This window comes from Hyla sarda, chromosome 7 (genome assembly GCF_029499605.1).
Source record: "Hyla sarda isolate aHylSar1 chromosome 7, aHylSar1.hap1, whole genome shotgun sequence".
In the NCBI taxonomy this organism is placed as follows: Eukaryota; Metazoa; Chordata; class Amphibia; order Anura; family Hylidae; genus Hyla; species Hyla sarda.
The window spans coordinates 232622331-232643596 of record NC_079195.1 but is presented as its reverse complement, the minus strand read 5'-3'; the positions used below and the strand labels follow the sequence as shown (position 1 = coordinate 232643596).

At 47.3% G+C, this 21266-nt stretch overlaps 1 protein-coding gene across 7 annotated transcripts in view; it reads right to left on the bottom strand.

Annotated features, from left to right (window-relative positions):
• IPO13 (importin 13) overlaps positions 1–21266 on the bottom strand; it is an 84664-nt gene that overhangs the window by 33978 nt on the left and 29420 nt on the right. For all 7 annotated transcript variants that reach the window (XR_008846713.1, XM_056533072.1, XM_056533067.1 and 4 more), the window contains 9 exons: positions 20837–20977; positions 19209–19350; positions 16483–16649; positions 16125–16245; positions 12034–12181; positions 4065–4246; positions 2429–2455; positions 2206–2340; positions 321–464 (listed from right to left, as the gene is read on the bottom strand). Coding sequence is in view for 6 of the 7 variants with exons in the window: in XM_056533072.1 (XP_056389047.1) it covers positions 321–464; positions 2206–2340; positions 2429–2455; positions 4065–4246; positions 12034–12181; positions 16125–16245; positions 16483–16649; positions 19209–19350; positions 20837–20977 (1207 nt within the window). In the remaining variant the exon portion in view is untranslated. The remainder of the gene's footprint in view (positions 1–320; positions 465–2205; positions 2341–2428; positions 2456–4064; positions 4247–12033; positions 12182–16124; positions 16246–16482; positions 16650–19208; positions 19351–20836; positions 20978–21266) is intronic.

Here is a 21266-nt window from a genome sequence, read left to right as displayed (position 1 = left end):
TTATCACTTCATCAAAATGGACATTGTCACGTTTGGGTTAAAGGGGTACTCCACTGCCCCAGCGTTCAGAACATTTAGTTCCGAACGTTGGGTGAGGGCTGCGGGGTTGTGACATCACGGCCATGCCCCCTTGTGACGTCATGCCACGCCCCCTCAATTCAAGTCTATGGGAGGGGGCGTACGCCCCCTCCCATAGACTTGCATTGAGGGGGCGTGGCCGTGACGACACGACCCCGCAGCTCAAACCCAACGTTCGGAACTAAATGTTCCAAATGCTGGTGCAGTGGAGTACCCCTTTAAGATGAAGACATAACACTTACCGGGTTGGGTCCTTGAACCACTGGTAATTTCTTCACTTCTGCGGCCTCATGATCGTCATCATGGCAGCTGATGTCCAGAGTGGCGAACAGGTTGGAGAGAAGCCCAAGAATGTGGATAATTGCTAATTTATTGGAGGGATTTGGCTGCAAAAAGAAGGAACAAGCATCAAGTCATATGAATTGAGGAATCAACTGATGTCAATACAGAAAATACGGTAAATGTGCATAGACTTCTTTGCAGTGAAATGAGCGGATCTCTCGGCTGGCTGGGGAGCGGAGAGCAATGCCGCCCCCTTTCCCAGCTATTAACTCGCAATCACAGTGATTCTTAGGAGAGCCGATGCGTTCAACAACTTTTGACACGTCTGATTGAAAAAAGTTGTGTTTTTTTAATTTTTTTAAAGGGGTACTCCACCCCTAGACATCTTATGCCCTATCCAAAGGATAGGGGATAAGATGTCTGATCGCAGGGGTCCCGCTGCTGGGGACCCCTGCAATCTCTGCTGCGGCACCCCAGACATCCTGTGCAATGACTGGTGAATGCTCGTGACGTCAGGGTCACGCCCCGCTCGTGACTTCACGGCCACGCCCCCTCAATGCAAGTCTATGGGAGGGGGCGTGACAGTCGTCACGCCCCCTCCCATAGACTTGCATTGAGGGGGTGTAGCTGTGACATCACGAGCAGGGTTCGACCGTGACGTCACGAGGCTCATATGCTGCTCCCAACGCTCTAAACAAACGCCGGGTGCAGCAGGGAGATTGCGGGGCGTCCCAAGCGGCCAGACGCCCCCACCCCAGCGATCAGACATCTTATCTCCTATCCTTGGGATAGAGGATAAGATGTCTAGGGACGGAGTGCCCCTTTAATGCTTTAAACTAATTTTTTCACAAATTTGTAGACTAAATCAGTTATAGGTCTGAACGCCAAGCCCATACATGTTACCTATGCTGTTACATTGTAACAAACTATCAGGACAGAGGGGAGCTTTGTGGGGCTAATGTATTCTGCTCACACATGATTGTTAAGATAGCATACGACTATAGTATTGCTTAGTTAATAGAGCTATTGGGATAAAGTTGTTAAACTTTTTAGATATATGCAATGTTAAAGGGGTATTCCAGGAAAAAACTTTTTTTTATATATATATCAACTGGCTCCAGAAACTTAAACAGATTTGTAAATTACTTCTATTAAAAAAATCTTAATCCTTCCAATAATTATCAGCTGCTGAAGTTGAGTGGATCTTTTCTGTCTGGCAACAGTGCTCTCTGCTGACATCTCTGCTTGTCTCGGGAACTGCACAGAGTAGAATAGGTTTGCTATGGGGAATTGCTTCTACTCTGGACAGTTCCCGAGACACGTGTCATCAGAGAGCACTTAGACAGAAAAGAACAACTCAACTTCAGCAGCTAAATAGTACTGAAAGGATTAAGATTTTTTAATAGAAGTAATTTACAAATCTGTTTAACTTTCTAGAGCCAGTTGATATATATAAAAAAAAGTTTTTTCCTGGATAACCCCTTTAAGTTGGGGAAAGAGAAAAGAGAAATTATTATTTATAAAAAAAAAAATCTTTTTTCCTTTCTTTTTTCTCTTGTGTGTTGTGGTAAATGTGTCAGAAGGGGAAGGTCCCTTTGAAGCTTGGGTTAAAACAGAATGTCCACCCGGAAAACACGGGCAGAGATTCTGCACATTTAAATAATCCGGTGGACGCTGTTTGCCGTGTGCTTAGTGTGAATAAAACACTGAACTTTGATTTGAAAAGCACTGTCTCCTTGCCTCTATACTGCAACCGCACCTATCTGCAAGAGCGAGTCAGCACAATACACACACAATAATAAAGCATTATCTACAAATCTACAAAACAAGACAATCTCCACTCACTGTCTCATCTGCTAGTTTCTCCAATTGCTGGATATATGGAGTGATGAGCGAGTGCAAGTTGCTCAGAATTTCCTCCACCTGCAGCGCTGACAGCAAGAATCCAAGAGCCTGCATGAGCCACATACACTGACTGGTCTGGAAGACAAGAACCGACTTTAGTTCTTACCAGCCCAATGACACCGTTCACAGCTCATCTGCCGCAGGGACAGAATTTCTACATTACCTTGTGGATCTGTTTCAGCAGCACATCCTAGAAAGACAAGAAACCACCGATTACACAAGTGTCGTTCTACAATATAAAACCAAAACATCAGTGCACAAGAACAGTGTGTTACAGAGATCATACTCTAACTAGAGATGAGCGAACTTCCAGTAATTCGATTCATCATGAACTTCTCAGCTCGGCGGTTGCTGACTTTATCCTGCATAAATTAGTTCAGCTTTCCGGTGCTCCGGTGGCTGGAGAATCTCATAGGACTGTATCCACCTTTTCCAGCCTTTATGCAGGATAAAGGCAGCAACTGCCGAGCCGAGAAGTTTGTGACGAATCGAATTACTGAAAGTTCGCTCATCTCTAACTCTAACCATAAAATTGCCAAGGGAATACAAGATAAATAAGGGGGGAAATTATTATCACTGGTAATTTGGTGTGAAAAAGTCCAAAATTTTGTGCCAACTTCTGATTTACTTCAACTTATACCAGAGGGTTGGTGTATGATAGTTGAAAAATATGCCAGTTCAGAGCTTGATTTAAATTGCGCAGCCCGCGGTCACTGAGGGAACAGGAAGGGGTGAGCCTCTAAATAAATCTGGCAAAAAAAATGCACAAGTGTGATTTTACTTACAGGGATATTCCGTTGCTAGACATCTTATCCCTTATCCATAGGCTAGAGGATAAGATGTCTGATCGTGGGGGTCCCACTGCTGGAACCCCCTGCGATCTCCGAGCAGACATCCGGCGTTCTGAACATTAAGGTTGCGATGCCATGCCACGCCTCCTCCATTCAAGTCAATGGGAAGGGGCGTGACGGCCGTCACGCGACTTCCCATAGACATGAATGGAGGGGGCGTGGTGTAACGTCATGAGGGGCCGAGGCGTGACATCACGACAGCGGTTTCCCAAACCCAACGTTCTGAAGGGGATAATGGGGGAGATTTATCAAAACCCATCCAGAGGAAAAGTTGCTGAGTTGCCCATGGCAACCAATCAGATCGCTTCTTAAATTTTTAACAAGGCCTCTGAAAAATGCGATCTGATTGGTTGCTATGGGCAACTAAACAACTTTTCCTCTGGACAGGTTTTGATAAATCTCCCCGAATATGTCTAGCAACGGAGTACCCCTTTAAGACCAGTATGTGACTGGGAGGGATGATTCACTAAAATTGGCATTTCATTTGTCAGTCTAAAGTAAACCATCGCCAGTAAACAATTGCGCTGAATTTTTCAAGAGGATCACACAAACAAATACACTGCATCCACAGCATGTGGGTGAGATTGAGAATATGTACTCTTCCGTTATCCATTGTAGATTTTATCTGCGCACATCCACAGATAGAGTTCCCAATGAATCCACAAGGTGTGAATTAACCCTATAGGTGAGGTTACCATAACAAAAGACAAAGTGCTGCGGCTTCAGGAAAATTCAGTGTTTTGCTGTAATATTTCAGGAAGAGCAAAACCTGTGACCTCGCCGTCACTCACTACATCTAACCGTGTATCTGTGTCATCTCGATATGACAGGATGGAGTATGAAGAATCAAGAGGTATGAATAGAAGCTACAGTTTTCATTATCCATCGATTCAGCTTTAGATACATCATTTCTTGAACAATTGGTACAAAGCAGATGAACGACGTTACCTGGGACACGGCAACAATATTAGCAGCATAAGGAAGAAGGTCGTATCTGCATTCTCGACAGATTTTTTTCAATGTGGATACACTGGACACTGACAGCTCAGGATTTCCCAAGGCGTGAAGGACTAATGGCAGCACTTTACTGATCATCACAGGGTGGTCAGAGAGCCATTCGGCCAGCGCCCCTATAAATGCAAGTAACAGAAATATTCATTACATGGTGTAGTAAAGTTTATACAATATTAAATGGTAACTCTCATTAAAATGAATTTTTGCTTTAAAAAAAAGTTTCCTATGTTTTATTTGTGCTTAAAAAAAGCTCAAGAGCGGGGGGCGTGTCCTGGCAGCGCATGGCGGCGGTCGCATCATTTCAGTGCTCCGCTGCTAGTCAGGCCATACTGCATCTGAAAGCGATATTATCCTCGCAGACTTTGCACAACTCCCTCTCAGCGGTACCTGAACATCTTGCCCTCCGGATGATGACCCGTAAGAGGGGTAAGAAGTGCCTGAGGCGGAGGCCTCCCAAGATGGCGGGGCCGCGTCTCCTACACGTCCGGACCCGCTGCCAGCTCCGTGCGGCTCTGCATCTCCAGCGACGGGAAGTGCATCTCCTGCCTCGTCCTCCTCTAAGCTGAGCAACGATCAAGGTACCTCTCCTGGCCTCCCTCCTAACTTGCAGACGGGGTGGTCACCCTAAACATCCCAGGCACAGCGGGTGCACCTTTCCCCACAGCCCCCGGGGAGCTGGAGCCCATACTGCACCTGACGGGACTGGGACCCCTGCTGCTCCGCTGACTGAGCACACTATGAGAGGTTTGCTGGTGGACCTGAACACTGCGGTCTCTAGCATACACAGTGAGATCTCCTCACATTGAAACTAAGATGGCGGAGCTCACCTCGTCCCATAATGAAGTGGTGGACTTAGCTAATGATCTGGAGGATGAGGTGATGGCGCTCAGGCTAAAAATAGCCGACATGGAGGATCGGTCTCGCTGAAATAACCTTAGGGTCTGGATCTGTCAGACACTAGTGGGGTGTAAATTCTCACTGCACCCCTCATTACATTCCGTGAGGGGTGTAGTTTCCGAAATGGGGTCACATGTGGGTTTTGTTTTTTTTGCGTTTGTCAAAACCGCTGTAACAATCAGCCACCCCTGTGCAAATCACCTCAAATGTACATGGTGCACTCTCCCTTCTGGGCCTTGTTGTGCGCCCCCAGAGAACTTTACGCCCACATATGGGGTATCTCCGTAGTCGGCAGAAATTGCATTACAAATTTTGGGGGGCTTTTTTTCCCTTTTACTTATTGTCTAAGTGAAAAGTATAGGGCAACACCAGCATGTTAGTGTAAAAAATTTATTTTTTTTACACTAACATGCTGGTGTAGACCCCAACTTCACCTTTTCATAAGGGGTGAAAGGAGAAAAAGCCCCCCAAAATTTGTTAGGCAATTTCTCCCGAGTACGGCGATACCCCATATGTGACCCTAAACTGTTGCCTTGAAATACGACAGGGCTCCGAAGTGAGAGAGCGCCATGTGCATTTGAGGCCTGAATTAGGGATTTGCATAGGGGTATTCTACGCCAGCTGTTGCAAAACTCCCAGCATGTCTGGACAGTCAACGGCTGTCCGGCAATACTGGGAGTTGTTGTTTTGCAACAGCTGGAGGCTCCATTTTGAAAACTGTGGCGTACCAGACGTTTTTCATTTTTATTGGGGAGGGGGGCTGTGTAGGGGTATGTGTATATGTAGTGTTTTTTACTTTTTATTTTATTTTGTGTTAGTGTAGAGTAGTGTTTTTAGGGTACAGTCACACGGGCGGGGGATTACAGCGAATTTCCCTGCATTGCAAACTTGCAGCCTGATACTCACTGTAAGCCCCCTGCCCATGTCATGTACCCTGTACATTCACAGGGGGGGACCTCCAGCTGCTGCAAAACTACAACTCCCAGCATGCACAGTCTATCAGTGCATGCTGGTAGTTATAGTTTTGCAACAGCTGGAGGCACACTGGTTGGGAAACACTGAGTTAGGAAACAGACAATGTTTCCCACCCAGTGTGCCTCCTGTTGTTGCAAAATCACAACTCCCAAACATTCTCAGGCATGCTGGAAGTAGTAGTTCGGCAACATCTTTAGAGCCAGATGTTGCCGAACTACAACTCCCAGCATGCTTGGAGTTGTAGTTTTGCAACATCTGGAGGACTACAGTTTGCAGACCACTAATACAGTGGTTCCCAATCTGTGCCCTTCCAGATGTTGCAAAACTACAACTCCCAGTATGCCAAAACTGTCCAGGCATGCTGGGAGTTGTAGTTATGCAACATCTGAAGGACCAGATGTTACAGAACTACAACTCCCAGCATGGCTGGATAGTAAGGGCATGCTGAGGATGTGTAGTTTTGCAACATCTGGAAGGGCACAGTGGTCTCCAAACTGTGGACCTCCAGATGTTGCAAAACTACAACTCCCAGCTTGCCCAGACGCCAAGGGCTGTCTGGGCATGCTGGGAGTTGTAGTATACAGGGTCCCAATACAGCAATGCATGTCGCTTTACGGCGACGTGCATTGCTGTAAAGGGCCCGACCGCGGCTGAAGATCTACTCACCTGTCGCCGCCATCTTCATCGCCGGGATCCGGGTCTTCAGGGACGAGGTAAGTACCGGGGCCGGTCCCCAGCACTCCCCCGTCCCCCACTGCGTCCTCCGGTCTTCCTCCCGTCCTCTCCGGACTTCCAGGGGCCGGGCAGGGCGGGAGGAAGTAACTGCCCCCCCCCCCCTGTGATTGGTCGGTTATTTAACCGAAGAATCGCAGGGGATCGGAGGAGGTGGCAGGCTTGCCACCTCGCTCCTATACTTCAGCATGGTCCTGGCTGTCTGTGACAGCCGGGATCATGCAAAATTACCGGGCGGTCGGGTCCCAGAGACCCGATCAGCCCGGTATCGCCGCAGATCGCAAGGGCGATTTCCCTACATGGCCCCCCTCGGCGTTTGCCCTGGATGCCTGCTGAAGCATTTCAGCAGGCATCTGGTTCCGATCTCTGCCCGGCGAGCGGCAGGGACCGGAAAACGCCATGACGTCCTGGGACGTCATTGGTCCTTAAGAGGTTAATGTATGTCTATGAGCCGACCGGAGTGAACCGCAGCCTACGGTCGGCTTTGTTTTCGGCCGTATGCGGTTTCCAGACCACAGGCAAAAACGTGGTCGACCGCGTTTTTGCCTACGGTCGGGATACCGCAGATGGCCGTAAACGAACCCGACCAGAGGCTGCGGTTCGCTCCGGTCGGCTCATAGACATACATTAAATACGGTTCCCGAATACGACTGAGCGCGGACGCCGCGATTAAGCCCCGCCACTCCTCCTCCCAGCCGTATACAGGAACCGTATTTAACAAAACGTGGTGTGAACCCAGCCTAAGAGTTAATAAGGGGTAGGTCTACGCTTTCTGCTGCCGTTTAACTCCCACTCCGTTTGCCTGGTGGTGTCGTGCATTAGGATTACTGACTGATGTCTTTACTTATTGTTCCCGTACCATGTATTACTTTCTAGCATCCTTTGGGACTAATTAATCTGTTTTGTTTACCTTCTTGTCAGCTTCCTTTTGGAGGCATGTCTGTATTAACTTGAAAATTTCTAAATAAAGTTTTAAAAAAAAAATTGAAAAAAAAGCTCAAGAGCACATTTTCCCCCATCTTATACACAGACTTTGGACCGAAGCCAAACACAGGAAGTGCAGCCTGGAGTGCTGAGGGGGTGTGTCCAGTCTCATCCAATCATAGCTCCTCTTACACTTAACTGCCATATACTGTTGGTTGGACACGCCCCCCTGAGCACTCCAGGCTGCACTTCTTGTGTTTGGGCTTCGGTCCAAAGTCTTTGTATAAGATGGCGGAAAATGTGCTCTTGAGCTTTTTTAAGCACAAATAAAACCTAGTATATTAGAAATATTTTTTATTTACCATAAGGAGTGCACTAGCAAAAATTATTTTAATGAGTGCCCATTTAAAGATTATCAATTATTTCTATACACTGATGTTACAGGAGATTAGCATATTTAGCTCCGCCCCACTTGGAGACGCTCCAATAAGAAGTCACAGAAAAATCAGAAGACAGACAAATACAATAAGACCACCAACATCTATAACAGACATTTCATCCAACCCATAGAGCGATATCCAGAGGAAGGAGAGTCATACGTTCAGGCAGACTTGAGAAATCTTCCTCGTAGTTTGCCAATTTGTAGTTCTGCGCAATGGAGGCGGCTCCTGCTGATTCCCTGGGTCCTGCTCTCTCATCAGGGGACCAAAGAAATGATAAACAGATTGCTGAAAGCCCAGGAGGCCCCCGGAACAAGGATACCAGCAACGAGGAAGATTTCTCAGGAATGTATCGGAACCAAGTAAACGTTTTAAAGGGGATCATCCGCATTATATACACCTGTATTTCTCTATCGGCTCCATTGGGGGACACAGACCATGGGTGTATGCTGCTGTCTCTAGGAGGTGTGACACTATGGTAATAAAAAAGGTCGGCTCCTCCCAGCAGGATTTACCCGCCTTCAGACCCTGAGCTAATCAGTTTAAGCTTAGTGTCTGAAGGAGGTGGACATGGGCTGGAATTCTCCAGACCAGGTCTTCTGATTTTCTATTTTCCTAGTATAGGGACGTGTTAGTTTTTTATTCCTTTTTCTTTTCTGTTTTCAGGTGGGGACTCAGGGACTCCGGTTCCCTGTTTCCCCATTGAGAGTAAGAGGGGCACAGACATTGCGTATATGCGCTGTTCACCCCCCTCGCCAACGGTCAGCGCCTGGGTTGGTACCTCATGGGTCCAGGTCCCCCTATTTCCCTGCTCGCCTCGCTCGCGCATAGCAGCCAGGCGTGATGCAGGTAACTAAAGCTGACTGAAGACTTCACTGACGACTCCATTAGGTAAGTTCTTCTGACTGAGGTAAGTACTTTCCTCCCTTTTCTCCTTAGGTACGGACTTGCAACCTCTGGAGACCCCCTGTTTTTGGCCCACCTTTCAGGTTATGGGGCTGGCTTATACAGGGGCTGGATTTTTATTCTGGGGAGCAGCAGCATTTCAGGGGGCATGTGGAGAAGTGGCATCTCAGGGGGCATGTAATCTAAGTTTTACATTGGGCACTTCACTATATGTGTGTGTGTTTCTTGCGACTATGTCCGCAGAGCCTTATATGCGACTGACAGCCGTGGCGCTGGTACGGGCCGGACGCTCTCAGCGTCGGCTTTCTTTCACTTCTCCGGCAGCGCCTTAAATGCGGCTGACAGCCGCGGCGCTGGTACGGGCCGGGCGCTCTCAGCTTTCACTTTCTCCGGCAGTCTCTCTCTCTATTTCCCCGAGCGCATATGCGGCTGACATGTGCGCTCGGGACAAGGAGCGGGCGCCATTACAGCCTCTTCTCGGCAGTCTATAGCTCCGCCCACAGGGCGGTCGGAGCTCTTCAGAGGCGCGAATTAGCCTCCAATCAGCGCCGTGGGTGCGAATTTCAGTTAGGAGGGGCTAATTAGTTAGTGCCTCTGCTTCAGGCACGCCCCTCTCTCCCTATTGGCTGGCACTCTAGCTGCACGGAGCCGAGTTCTCCTCACTGCAGCTGCCTGGGGACACGGACTAGGGTGAGAAAGTTCCTGTCTCTTTTCTCATTATGTCCGTACCCAGGGCTGTTCCACCCTCTAACAGACTTATTATATCTGTAAGCACTGTAATACCAAGATGCCTGGCTCTGCTGAGCCCACTTGCCATGCCTGCTCCACTGCTCTCCCAGACTCCCTGGTACCCCCTGATGCCCTTTCGGTTCCGGTGGATTCAGCCGCTCCAACAGCCTGGGTTTCTTCCCTGACCCAGTATATGGCTGACTTGACCCAAGTCTCCCGTTCGGTGGCTGAGGCCTCCCGGGAAGTGGTGTCCGCCTTGTGGGGGTCTTCCTTGCGCAGGGCCTCTGAGAGGGCCCGCTCCTCGTCTCTCACAAGCGTACTAGGGGTGCCTCGTCTGACTCTTCCATTGAGTCTTCAGATAGACGTGGGCGTTCCCCTTGAGGACGTTCTTGGAGTCGCCGCTCTGCCATGCCGGAGTCGCCGCTCTGCCATGCCAGAGCCGCGTACCTGGTCAGGGTCGCCCCCCCTCCTGGAATGCCTCTACTCGTTCACATTCTCCTGGTGAACTGGCGGACGAGGCTTCCGAGCCGGCATCTGACTCAGAGGACCGCTCGGATTCAGTTGAAACGGTGAACTCATTGGTGACAGCCATAAGAGACACCTTTCACTCAGAGGACCCAGGATCTTCGGATGTCACTCCAGGAGTATCCTTTCATCATGCTAAGCCAGCACCTCAAGGGTTCAGCTCTCACGCTGACTTTGACGACATTCTGGAATCTGCATGGAAACATCCAGACAAGAGGTTCCCGGGAATCAAGACGATTCAAGAACGTTATCCATCTGACAAGGACTTTGTCACTAAGGTGGTTTCCCCTCCCTCAGTGGATCCACCAATCTCCCGGATCTCTAAGGCGACTAAACTGCCACTGGCAGATGCCGCTGCCTTCAAGGATTCCACGGACAAGAAGGTAGAATCCTTAGTGAAGTTTGCCTCTGAAGCAGCTGGCTCTTCTCTTCTTCCCATCTTCGCCTCGACATGGGTGTCCAAGTCCCTGAAATTTTCTAGGACACCTTCGGCTAAAGAGAGACTCACAGAACAGTCATCAGCTCTAACCTAAATATACAGGAAGATAGTGCGACGAGGGTGATTCAAATGTGAAAATCAGTTCAGCCTTTCAGGAGATATTCCTCTTGTTGGTAAAATGGCATTGTTGCTGGAAGGCTTCAAGGGGTATTTCAGGATTTTTTTTTATTTGACTATGCAACAGGGGCTGTGAAGTTAGTGTAGTTCATAATATAGTGTGTGTGTCATGGTGGTCTAGCAATTCTTACGAGATTTTTGCCCCAATGTTTATTTTTAACAGCATACAAAATGAGTGTCGTCTCAGGTTTTCCCAGGTGTCAGTGTGGCCCGAGACATTATATCACAAGTAAGGTGTTCAGAGGGAGCCTGTCTGTGCTTCAATGGGAAGAGCTGCCACTGGGGGAGATCAACGAGAGGGAGGGAGATCACTCTGCAGGGTATTGTAGTTCTGCAACATCTGGAAGCACCTCGGTTAGAAAACGCTGGTCTATTGTTTACAGCACAGCATGGAAGGCAGCTCAAGTAAGCTGCAATGGGTTTGGTGGCTGATGTGTGAGAAGGGAAAAAAAAAAGACCTCATACTTAAACAAGGGATCTTGGGACTTGTAGTTGGGGGGAGGGAACTCAAACAGTAAAGTTACAGTTCACAAAAAGAGAGTAGCGGCGTTATGGTAGATTCAGTACACAAGCTCCAAGACAAGCATGGATCCATCCTAAGCATGTGCATTACTGTCTAAGATGTAAGTACTAAAATCCCTTTATGGTAGATAACCCCTTTATTGGGTGATAACCTCGTCCCTTTACTGAATATTTAAGTAACTGAGTTATTGGCCAAAGCGGGCGGAGTTATCAGCCGGAGTGGGAGGAAGAAAGCTTAGCACATACAGCAGCAGCTGCCTCCCAGTGCACTATATTAGCAACAAGATGAATATCTCCTGAACGGTAAGCAGCGTTTCAATCAGCATCAACCGCACTATCTACCTCTATATTGGGAACAGGTCACACTGCTGTAAGTTTCCTTTTAAAAGGGTTATCATGAAATAGAAAAACAAGGGTAATTTCTTTTAAAAACAGCACCATTCTGCCCCTCAGGTTGTGTGTGGCATTACAAATTGGCTCCATTAACTTTAATGGAACTGAGCTGCAATACCACACACAACCTGTGGACAGGAGTGGCACTTTTTTTTTTTTTTTGTAAAGAAATCAGCTCTGTTTTTTTCTAGTTCTGTATTACTCTTTAAATGTTCCCTGGTACTTGAGAACCGGTCTTTCTTACCAATAGTGAACATGACTGTGTCTGCCAGCTGTACGTTATTGATGTTGATCCTTGGGATAAGGCCAATAAGTCCAGGGACGACATCCGAGTAGTTGACATCCACGGTTTCAGCAATGGACTGGAAACCAAAGAGCAAAGCTTCTGTATGCTGTCGGGAAAAGAGAACTTACTGTAATACAGCCATCCGATACACCAAATTCTCTAGGACTCCAAAATTTTTACTTATTAATAGTGTAGATCATATTCTGCAAACACTTACAAACCAGTTTCCTAACACATGACTGCTCTCAGAACCCCCTCTGTACAAGCTGGTGTCCCATGGTACAGACACAGGGAAAGGAAGAAGGACTCACATATTCACAGCCATTACCTGAAGACATAGACATGACACATTAAAGGGGTACTCCACTGCTAGACATCTTTTCCCCTATCCAAAGGATAGGGAATAAGATTTCTGATCGCGGGGGTCTAGGTGCTGGGGTCCCCGCGATCTTCTGCAGCACCTGGTGCAACGACGGGTACCTGTGGCAGTGGTTGTGATGTCATAGCCACACCTCGTCGTGACAATCACGCCACGCCCCCACCATTCATGTCTATGGGAAGGGGCGTGTCTGCCGACACGCCGCTTCCCATAGACATGAATGGAGGGGGCGTGGCTTGATGTCACAGGGAGCGTGGCAGTGACGTCATGAGCACGGCCTCCGGCTCCAAGTGCTCTGAACAAAATATTCAGAACGCTGGAGCACCGGAGTACCCCTTTAACCCCTTAAGGACCAAGGGCGTACAGGTACGCCCTTGGTCCTGCTCTCCTGATAAAACGCGGGGTTACAAAGTAACCCCGCGTCATATCACGGCGGGCCCGGCGTCATAGTGAAGCCGGGACCCGCCTCTAATAGCGCGCAGCGCCAATCGCGGCGCCGCGCACTATTAACCCTTTAGCCGCGCGTTCAGAGCTGAACCGCGCGGCTAAAAGCAAAACCGAAAGTGGCCGGCTAGCTCAGTCGGGCTGTTCGGGATAGCCGCGGCTAATCGCGGCATCCCGAACAGCTGACAGGACAGCGGGAGGGCCCCTACCTGCCTCCTCGCTGTCCGATCGCCGAATGACTGCTCAGTGCCTGAGATCCAGGCCTGAGCAGTCATGCGGCAGAATCGTGATGACTGGTTTCTTATGAGAAACCAGTGATCAATGATGAAGATCAGTGTGTGCAGTGTTATAGGTCCCTATGGGATAACAATGATCAGTGTGTGCAGTGTTATAGGTCTCTATGGGACCTATAACACTGCAAAAAAAATTGAAAAAAAAAGTGAATAAAGATCATTTAACTCCTCCCTTATTAAAAGTTTGAATCACCCCCCCTTTTCCAATAAAAAAAAAAAAAACACAGTGTAAATAAAAATAAAAATATATGGTATCACCGCGTGCAGAAATGTCCGAATTATAAAAATATATCATTAATTAAACCGCTCGGTCAATGGCGTGCGCGCAATAAGTCCTATCAATGCAAAAATGGTACCGTTAAAAACTTCAGATCACGGCGCCAAAAATGAGCCCTCATACCTCCCCATACACGGAAAAATAAAAAAGTTATAGGGGTCAGAAGATGACAATTTTAAACGTATTCATTTTCCTGCATGTAGTTATGATTTTTTCCAGAAGTCCGACAAAATCAGCTATATAAGTAGGGGATCATTTTAACCGTATGGACCTACAGAATAATGATAAAGTGTCATCTTTACTGAAAAATGTACTACGTAGAAACGGAAGCCCCCAAAAGTTACAAAACTGCTTTTTTTTTTTACAATTTTGTTGCACAATGATTTTTTTTTCCATTTCACCGTAGATTTTTGGGCAAAATGACTGATGTCATTACAAAGCAGCATTGGTGGCGCAAAAAATAAGCCATCATATGGATTTTTAGGTGCAAAATTGAAAGAGTTATGATTTTTTAAATGCAAGGAGCAAAAAACGAAAATGCAAAAACGGAAAAAACCCCGGTCCTTAAGGGGTTAATGAACTGCTGCACACAGTTTTTGAGTACAAATTGGAAAAACACGGACAAACAAAAGTTTTGATTGGTTGGGGTCTCAGGGCTGTTTACGACAGTTGGGGTCTCAGGGCTCTTAACGATACTGTTCTTTTACTGTTCCATAACAAGTCAGCGAGACAAAGATCACTGAAAGCACAAAATGCTGCAGGTATGGACTTTAATTCAGTTCAAGTTTTAGCGAACGTATAAAGAACCTACAGGTGTTTCCTCTACATTTACTGGTACTTTTTTGCCCATACTCTGAACCAATCCCAAGACTACAGCAGAGATTCTGAAGACGTCACACACAGCTGTAATATAGGATCACGCTCATTATACAGATATACTGGTTTACCAGGAGTTTAATGGATTGTCTGCCGAAGTGAAATGTGCGCCATGGTTTTGCAGTTTATAAATGGTTCTAATGTAATTATACAAATGTTATGCCGGTCTCTGCAATGTCAGCAATTCACTTGTGCTACAGCAGCTGAATAGAGGGCAGACCTGACAGCTGTAGGTTACATTACAATATAACCTATATAACCCGCCCCCTAAAGGAAAGGAGGTAAGGGAATCTATTATTTATGAAGTACCAAGTCAGCCATACTAAAGCCTCTGTCCTTCATTAAAGAGGACCTGTCACCAAACTAAACTTGTAATATATTGTTCCTTATGTAATTATAAGACAATTTGCTATTTACTTGGGGATCGACAGATTATCGGTTTGGCCAATATTATCGGCCGATATTCACGATTTTGTAAGTTATCGGTATCGGCAATTACCATGCCGATAATGCCGATAACGCGGGTGCTTTAAATCAATGAACTGCAGCAGCTTTTGTGGTGCCAGAGACTGCCGCCGCAGCCGCACGCTTCTCTCCCCCTGCCTGTCCTGGGGTCCTGAATCCAACCACCGCTGCTGCCTATCCTCTGGGCACATACTGCCGCCGCCACATTGCCTCCCCATCCTCTGGCCACGTACTGCCGCCGCCACATTGCCTCCCCATCCTCTGGCCACATACTGCTGCCGCTGCCCCATTGCCTCCCCATCCTCTGGCCACATACCTCCGCCGCCCCATCGCCTCCCCCATCCCCGGTGTTATAATAACCTGTTCCTGGAGTCCGCGCTACTTCTGGCTCCTGCGGCGTCCTGCGCTATTGCTGCGCACTGCGCAATGACGAGTGACGTCCTCAACGCGACATCACCGTCAGTGCGCTCAGTGACATCTCAGGACGCCGCCAGAGCCAGAAGTAGCGTGGACACCGGGAACAGGTAATTATAACACCGGGGATGAGGGAGGCGATGAGGCGGCGGCAGTATGTGGCCAGAGGATGGGGGAGGCAATGGGGAAGCAGCGGCGGTATGTGGCCAGAAGATATGCAGGGGGATCGGACAGCGTCGGTGGTTGGACTCAGGACCCCAGGACAGGCAGGGGGTCCTGAAATGCACGGAATATCGGCATAAGTTATCGGCTATCGGCCAGAAAGTTCGCAGAATATCGGTATCGGCTGTATAAAATCAATACCCTAATACATATATATATCTCAGCTGCCTACACTTTGTCATACTTCAGTTTTTAGAGTTGTGACATATGGCTTCAAAGGGGGTACTTCGGGGCTCCAGCGTTCAGAACGCTCTGAGCCGGGGGCTGCGATCACGACGTCACGGCCATGCCCCTCATGCCGTGCCCCTCCATGCATGTCTATGGGATGGGGCAGTGTCGGCCAACACGCCCCCTCCCATAGACATGTATGGAGGGGGTGTAGTGTCACATCACGTGGGGGCGGGGTCGTGACATCACGACCAATGCCACAGGAACTCGCCGTTCTAACTGGAGATAGCGGTGGCCCAAGCAGACAGACATCTTATCCCCTATACTTTGGATAGGGGATAACATGTCTAGCAGCGGAGTACCCCTTTAAAGACAAAAGTGCCATGTGCTGCACATTCACACTACTGAAGCAATCTCCTAGCAGTCCCTACATTCTATAACTGTAAGGATAGCTGCCACAAGGACACAATAATGGGACACAATACACAACCCCCTTTTAGTCGTCACTTACCTGCCATGACGTGGGATGTTCTGAAGAGGTCAGGAGGCGTCCGAGTTTATCATACAAGTTACTAAGCAGTTCTGCCCCCAGCATCTCATACACATACATAAGTGTGTCGGATATGTCCACCCTGCGAGACAAAAAGAAAGGAGATGCTGGTTCAAAATCTGCCGAAGGAAAGATCATTATGGATATAAAATAATCCAACTAGTAAAAAGGGTCATAAACCGAACCTTCCTGCCGTGTCCAGACCGGACCAACACAAAGCAGCAACAAATATGGCGCCTATCTCTTACAAAATCAACCACTTTGGGCTGCGGCAATTTGGACGCAATACACATTACCCAAGATGAAGTCTCTTCTGTACCTGTAGATTCGGAATTGCTCTTTCTCATCTGAAGACCAAGACGCGTATTCATCATCGGCTGGAAACTGAGCTTTCTGAAGCAAAACATCAACAAGCTGGAAATAGACCGGACGATAAACTTGCAAATACACCGTCTGCTTCTCTGTCTCGAAAGAGAGGATGTCATCCTAGAGAGAAAGAGCTTTCTGTGTAGATCATAAACAGAGCTGATTGCTATTTTCAGTCCAATTTACAATGAGACGTGATAAAGATGGTTGAAATAACGTTTTCAGTAAGATTTCCCTTTAACTGCAATGTAACATCACACACAACCCAGAAGACATTGCTGACATCGTATACGAGAGTCTCTAGGACAGTGGTCTCAAACTGTGGTCCTACAGCTGTTGCAAAACTTCAACTCCCAGCATGCTGCGAGTTGAAGTTTTGCAACATCTGGAGTAGAGATCGACCGACTATCGGTTTGGCTGATATTATCGTCGATAGTCACAATTTTGGACATTATCGGTATCGGCAATTACCTTGCCAATATGCCAATAATGCCCCGCCCCTCCCAGCCAGAGACCACCGCCGTTGCCGCTGCCCCATTGCCTCCCCTATCCCCAGTTTTATAATTACCTGTTTAGGGGGTCCGTGCTACTTCGGGCTCCTGTGACGTCCTCAACGCGACGTCACCGTAAGTGCGCACAGTGATGACGCCGGAGTCAGAAGTACCGCGGACCCCGGTAATTATAAAACCGGGGATGGGGGAGGCAATGGGGCAGGACCCCAGGATAGACAGGGGGAGAGAAGCGGGCGGCGGCGGTCTCTGGCCCTGCAAAAGCCGCTGCAGTTCATTGATTTAAATCATTGATCTGCGGGCCGGGGGGGGGGTGTCAATAGCCGATAACTTATACCGGAATATCGCCTGAAAGGTCGCATATTATCGGTATCGTCCCTAAAAAATCGATATCGGTCGATCCCTAATCTGGAGGGCCACAGTTTGAGACCATTGCTCTAGGAAGTCACTGCAGAGATCAGCTGCTTCTATGGGTCACACGGCTTCTACACAGCAGCTTTGGTCACTATTTTTAGCCCAAAATTTTAAGATCTGTAAATTTTTCGCTGTTTTAAACCCAATCCCGGATTTTGCTAAAAAATAAAATAAAAAAAAAATAAAAAAACTGAGCAAAATACTATGTGTACTATGAGTACTGCAGTCTTAGACACTTATACCCTATCCGCAGGGGGTCCGCCCACTGGGACCCCCCGTGATCTCCCGTACGGGGACCTGGCATTGCCGCGGCTCTGCGCCGCTAATGCGCATGTCGTTGACCTCATTGAGGTCGATGAGCATGCCCCCTCCATACAGCTCTATAGGAAAGGTGGGGATGCAGGAACGCTGCATTTCCGCCTCTCCCATAGTGATACATGGAGGGGCGTGTTGGCTGTGGCGTCATGCTGTCGCTGACACGCCTCCTGCCCAGGAGAGCCAAAGCCCCATACAGGAGATCGCAGGGGGTCCCAGCGTTCGGACCCCCCGCGATCAGTCACTTATCCCCTATCATGTAGATAGGAGATAAGTGTCTAGGGCTGCGGATCCCCTTTAATGTCCATGTGACCTTACAGGTAATAGCGACATTCACCTTTAAAGGGGTATTCCAGGATCTTTTTTTATTTGCCTGTGCTACAGGGGCTGTAAAGTTGGTGTAGTTCATAATCTAGTGTCTGTACCTGTGTGTGACGGTTTTCTCACAATTCTTCTGTGATTTCCCCCCCAATATTTATTTTTAACAGCATACAAAATTACTCATGTCTTGGGATTTCCCAGGTTGCAATGCATAAAGACCTGACTCACTAGTCAGGTGATCAGAGGGAGCCTATCCTGCTTCAACTCTGCAACAGCTGTAGGCCCCCTGGTTAGAAAACACTGTGGTGTCTCATGTGTGGGAGGAAGGAAAGTGACCTCAAACTTTCAAGCATGGATCTGTGGGATGTGTAGTTTAGAGAATAAAATGCAACAGGAAATGCTCAGTTCTGGCAGGTAATTACTAAAATCCCCTTATGGTGGATAACCCCTTTAACATTGAACAGGCTGCACGAATTGGGCAGTGTCAGGTTGTCTAATGAAAATCCAACACAATCAGGATAACACACAACCTACAGTTCAGGAAAGATGCTCCTTAATTGTTACATTAAGGGCGAAGAAGGTATTTACTAAAACAGACAGATATACTCTTTAAAGGGGTACTCCGGTGGAAAACAAACATTATCAAATCAACTGGTGCCAGAAAGTTAAAGAGATTTATAAGTTACTTCTATTTAAAAATCTTAATCCTTCCAGTACTTATCAGCTGCCTTATGCTCCACAGGAAGTTGTGTAGTTCTTTCCAGTCTGACCACAGTGCTCTCTGCTGACAACTCTGTTCATGTCAGGAACTGTCCATAGCAGGAGAGATTTGTTATGGGGATTTGCTTCTACTCTGGACAGTTCCTGACATGGACAGAGGTGTCAGCAGAGAGCACTGTGGTCAGACTGGAAAGAGCTACACAACTTCCTGTGGATCATTCAGCAGCTTATAAGTACTAGAAGGATTAAGATTTTTAAATAGAAGTAATTTACAAATCTGTTTAACTTTTGGGGACCAGGTGACTTAAAAAAAATTTCAACCAGAGTACTCCTTTAAGGGCCTAAGTAAATCTGCCAGAGAGTTACGCCATGAAACCGCATCAGTAAAGAGAACACCTACCTGCAGCGTGTACCAAAACGTCAGTGTGAGAGAACTGGTGGTTTCATTGACTGGATAGTGCCCGGGAATTCCAGTGCAAAACATGATCATATTCACTAGGGCCAGGAAGCTTTGCCAGTGATCAACTTGATCCAGGAGAGCCCTGTAAGAGATGACACAATGATTGACACTTGACATGCCACTCCCAGGAGCAATGATGGGTCCTGCAGTAGTCAAATACAAGGACGGCCACTGAAGGAACAAAAGTGCCAAGTGCACGGCGAGCATCCATCAATGGGTATTCAGGATTCCAACCACATGTAAGACAAACTATTGGATATTCTGGATTATCAGACAGTCACAATGTAGTAAACCTTTAGGAAGTCCAAAATAAAAAGTTATCACTGCTGGTGTTTTTTCTCAGATAAATGTCTACAATGTTTCTTGCTGCTGCTACTTCTGCTCTTGGTTTTGAAGAAGCAAAACCATAACCCATCCTTTCCCTCTCATTAACCTATTTAATTGTTTAAATATCATTCATTAACTATATGGAGCAGTTTTCAAAATTTGGTTGTCACTTTTATTCATGAAGTGAGGGAATGACATCATCCAGCCATCCACACCCTTTGTCCAAATCCCTCTCTGAAAGCAGCCCCCACCCTCCTAAGAGACACAGACCATGTGGTGTCTGACCTTCACGGATGAGTCATGCTCTTTTTTAGTGCTGAGAACTGGGAGGTGTGTGCAACCTCAGCCAATCATACACTGAACCTCTCTCTGCTGCTTAGAGTAGGAGGGTGGGGGCTGCTTTAAGAGAGTGAGCTGGCTGGCAGAGCAGAGCTGCATTGATTGCTGGGAGATGTAGGCAAGGGGAGAAAAGAATTGCAAATAATATCAAGCATCCAGAGAAGACAACAGTGGCCATAGGAGCCATGCATTTCAGGCAGAATGGTTTACAGGGAACATATCCATGTAGTGTGATGGCTATGGAGTCTTTTGTATACATATATACTTTCCTGAAGTACCCCTTTAAGGGAACTCAAGTCTCTAAAAATGTATGAAGAATGGGGTTTCAGTTCTTCGCTGCATGGAGCAGTGGGTTGGCACACACTTTAAGTATTGTCCATGGAAACGTCAGAGATACCCAAGCGCTGTACTCCGACACTCCCATAGACAATGCATGGAGCACATGCCAGAGGTCACACCCCACATGATCACTTATCTCCTATGACGTGGATACGTTATGAAGGCTTTAAAAAAATAAGTATAATTTGTTGGTATAGCTGCATTTAATAATTTAAAGAAATCCCCCCCCCCCCCCCCAACAACATTCAGTTCTATAAGCCTGACAAAGAAAACGATGCACTGTACTAGGCCATCTTTATTGTGCCCATAGAGGTGAATAGAGCAGCAGTGCATGTCCATCTGCTGCTCCATTCAAATAACAGACATGGGACCCCCAATTCCTAGCATCAGTGGGGGAATCCCAATGGTCAGACCCACCAAGAAGACATTGATTCCCTTGTAAGTGTTGTTGGTGATAAATCTCCCATAATCATAGAGCAAGTGACACACTGTATTAATTAACCTTCCACCAACAAAATAACCGGATTCACAAGAACCATCACTGGGAATGATAAACCACATACCGGGAATGATTTTCTCCTAAAGCCACCACAATCCGGCAGATCCCATGAGAAGTCTCAATATCCCCGTTCTGAACTGCTTGATGGAGCTGGTCCTGTAAGCTGAGTGCCTGAGGGATTAGTTTGAGGAGGGTGTTCACGTACCTGAGAAAAATCACAGAAACAACATTTCACACATAAATATAGGATATCACGATCATATATACGGAGCATGAAATAATAGAACACTGGTGAAGCCTGTGTATACTCCCAACATATATATACAGAATATCCATAATAAGTACAATCACCACATAAAGGGGTTATTAATATAATAGACATTTAAGGCTATGGAATTTGCCCCATTCTAAATGCTCCAAAATCGGCACTAAATGTTAAAGGGGTATTCCGGCTTTATGCATCGTATCCGATATCCAAAGGATAGGGGATAAGA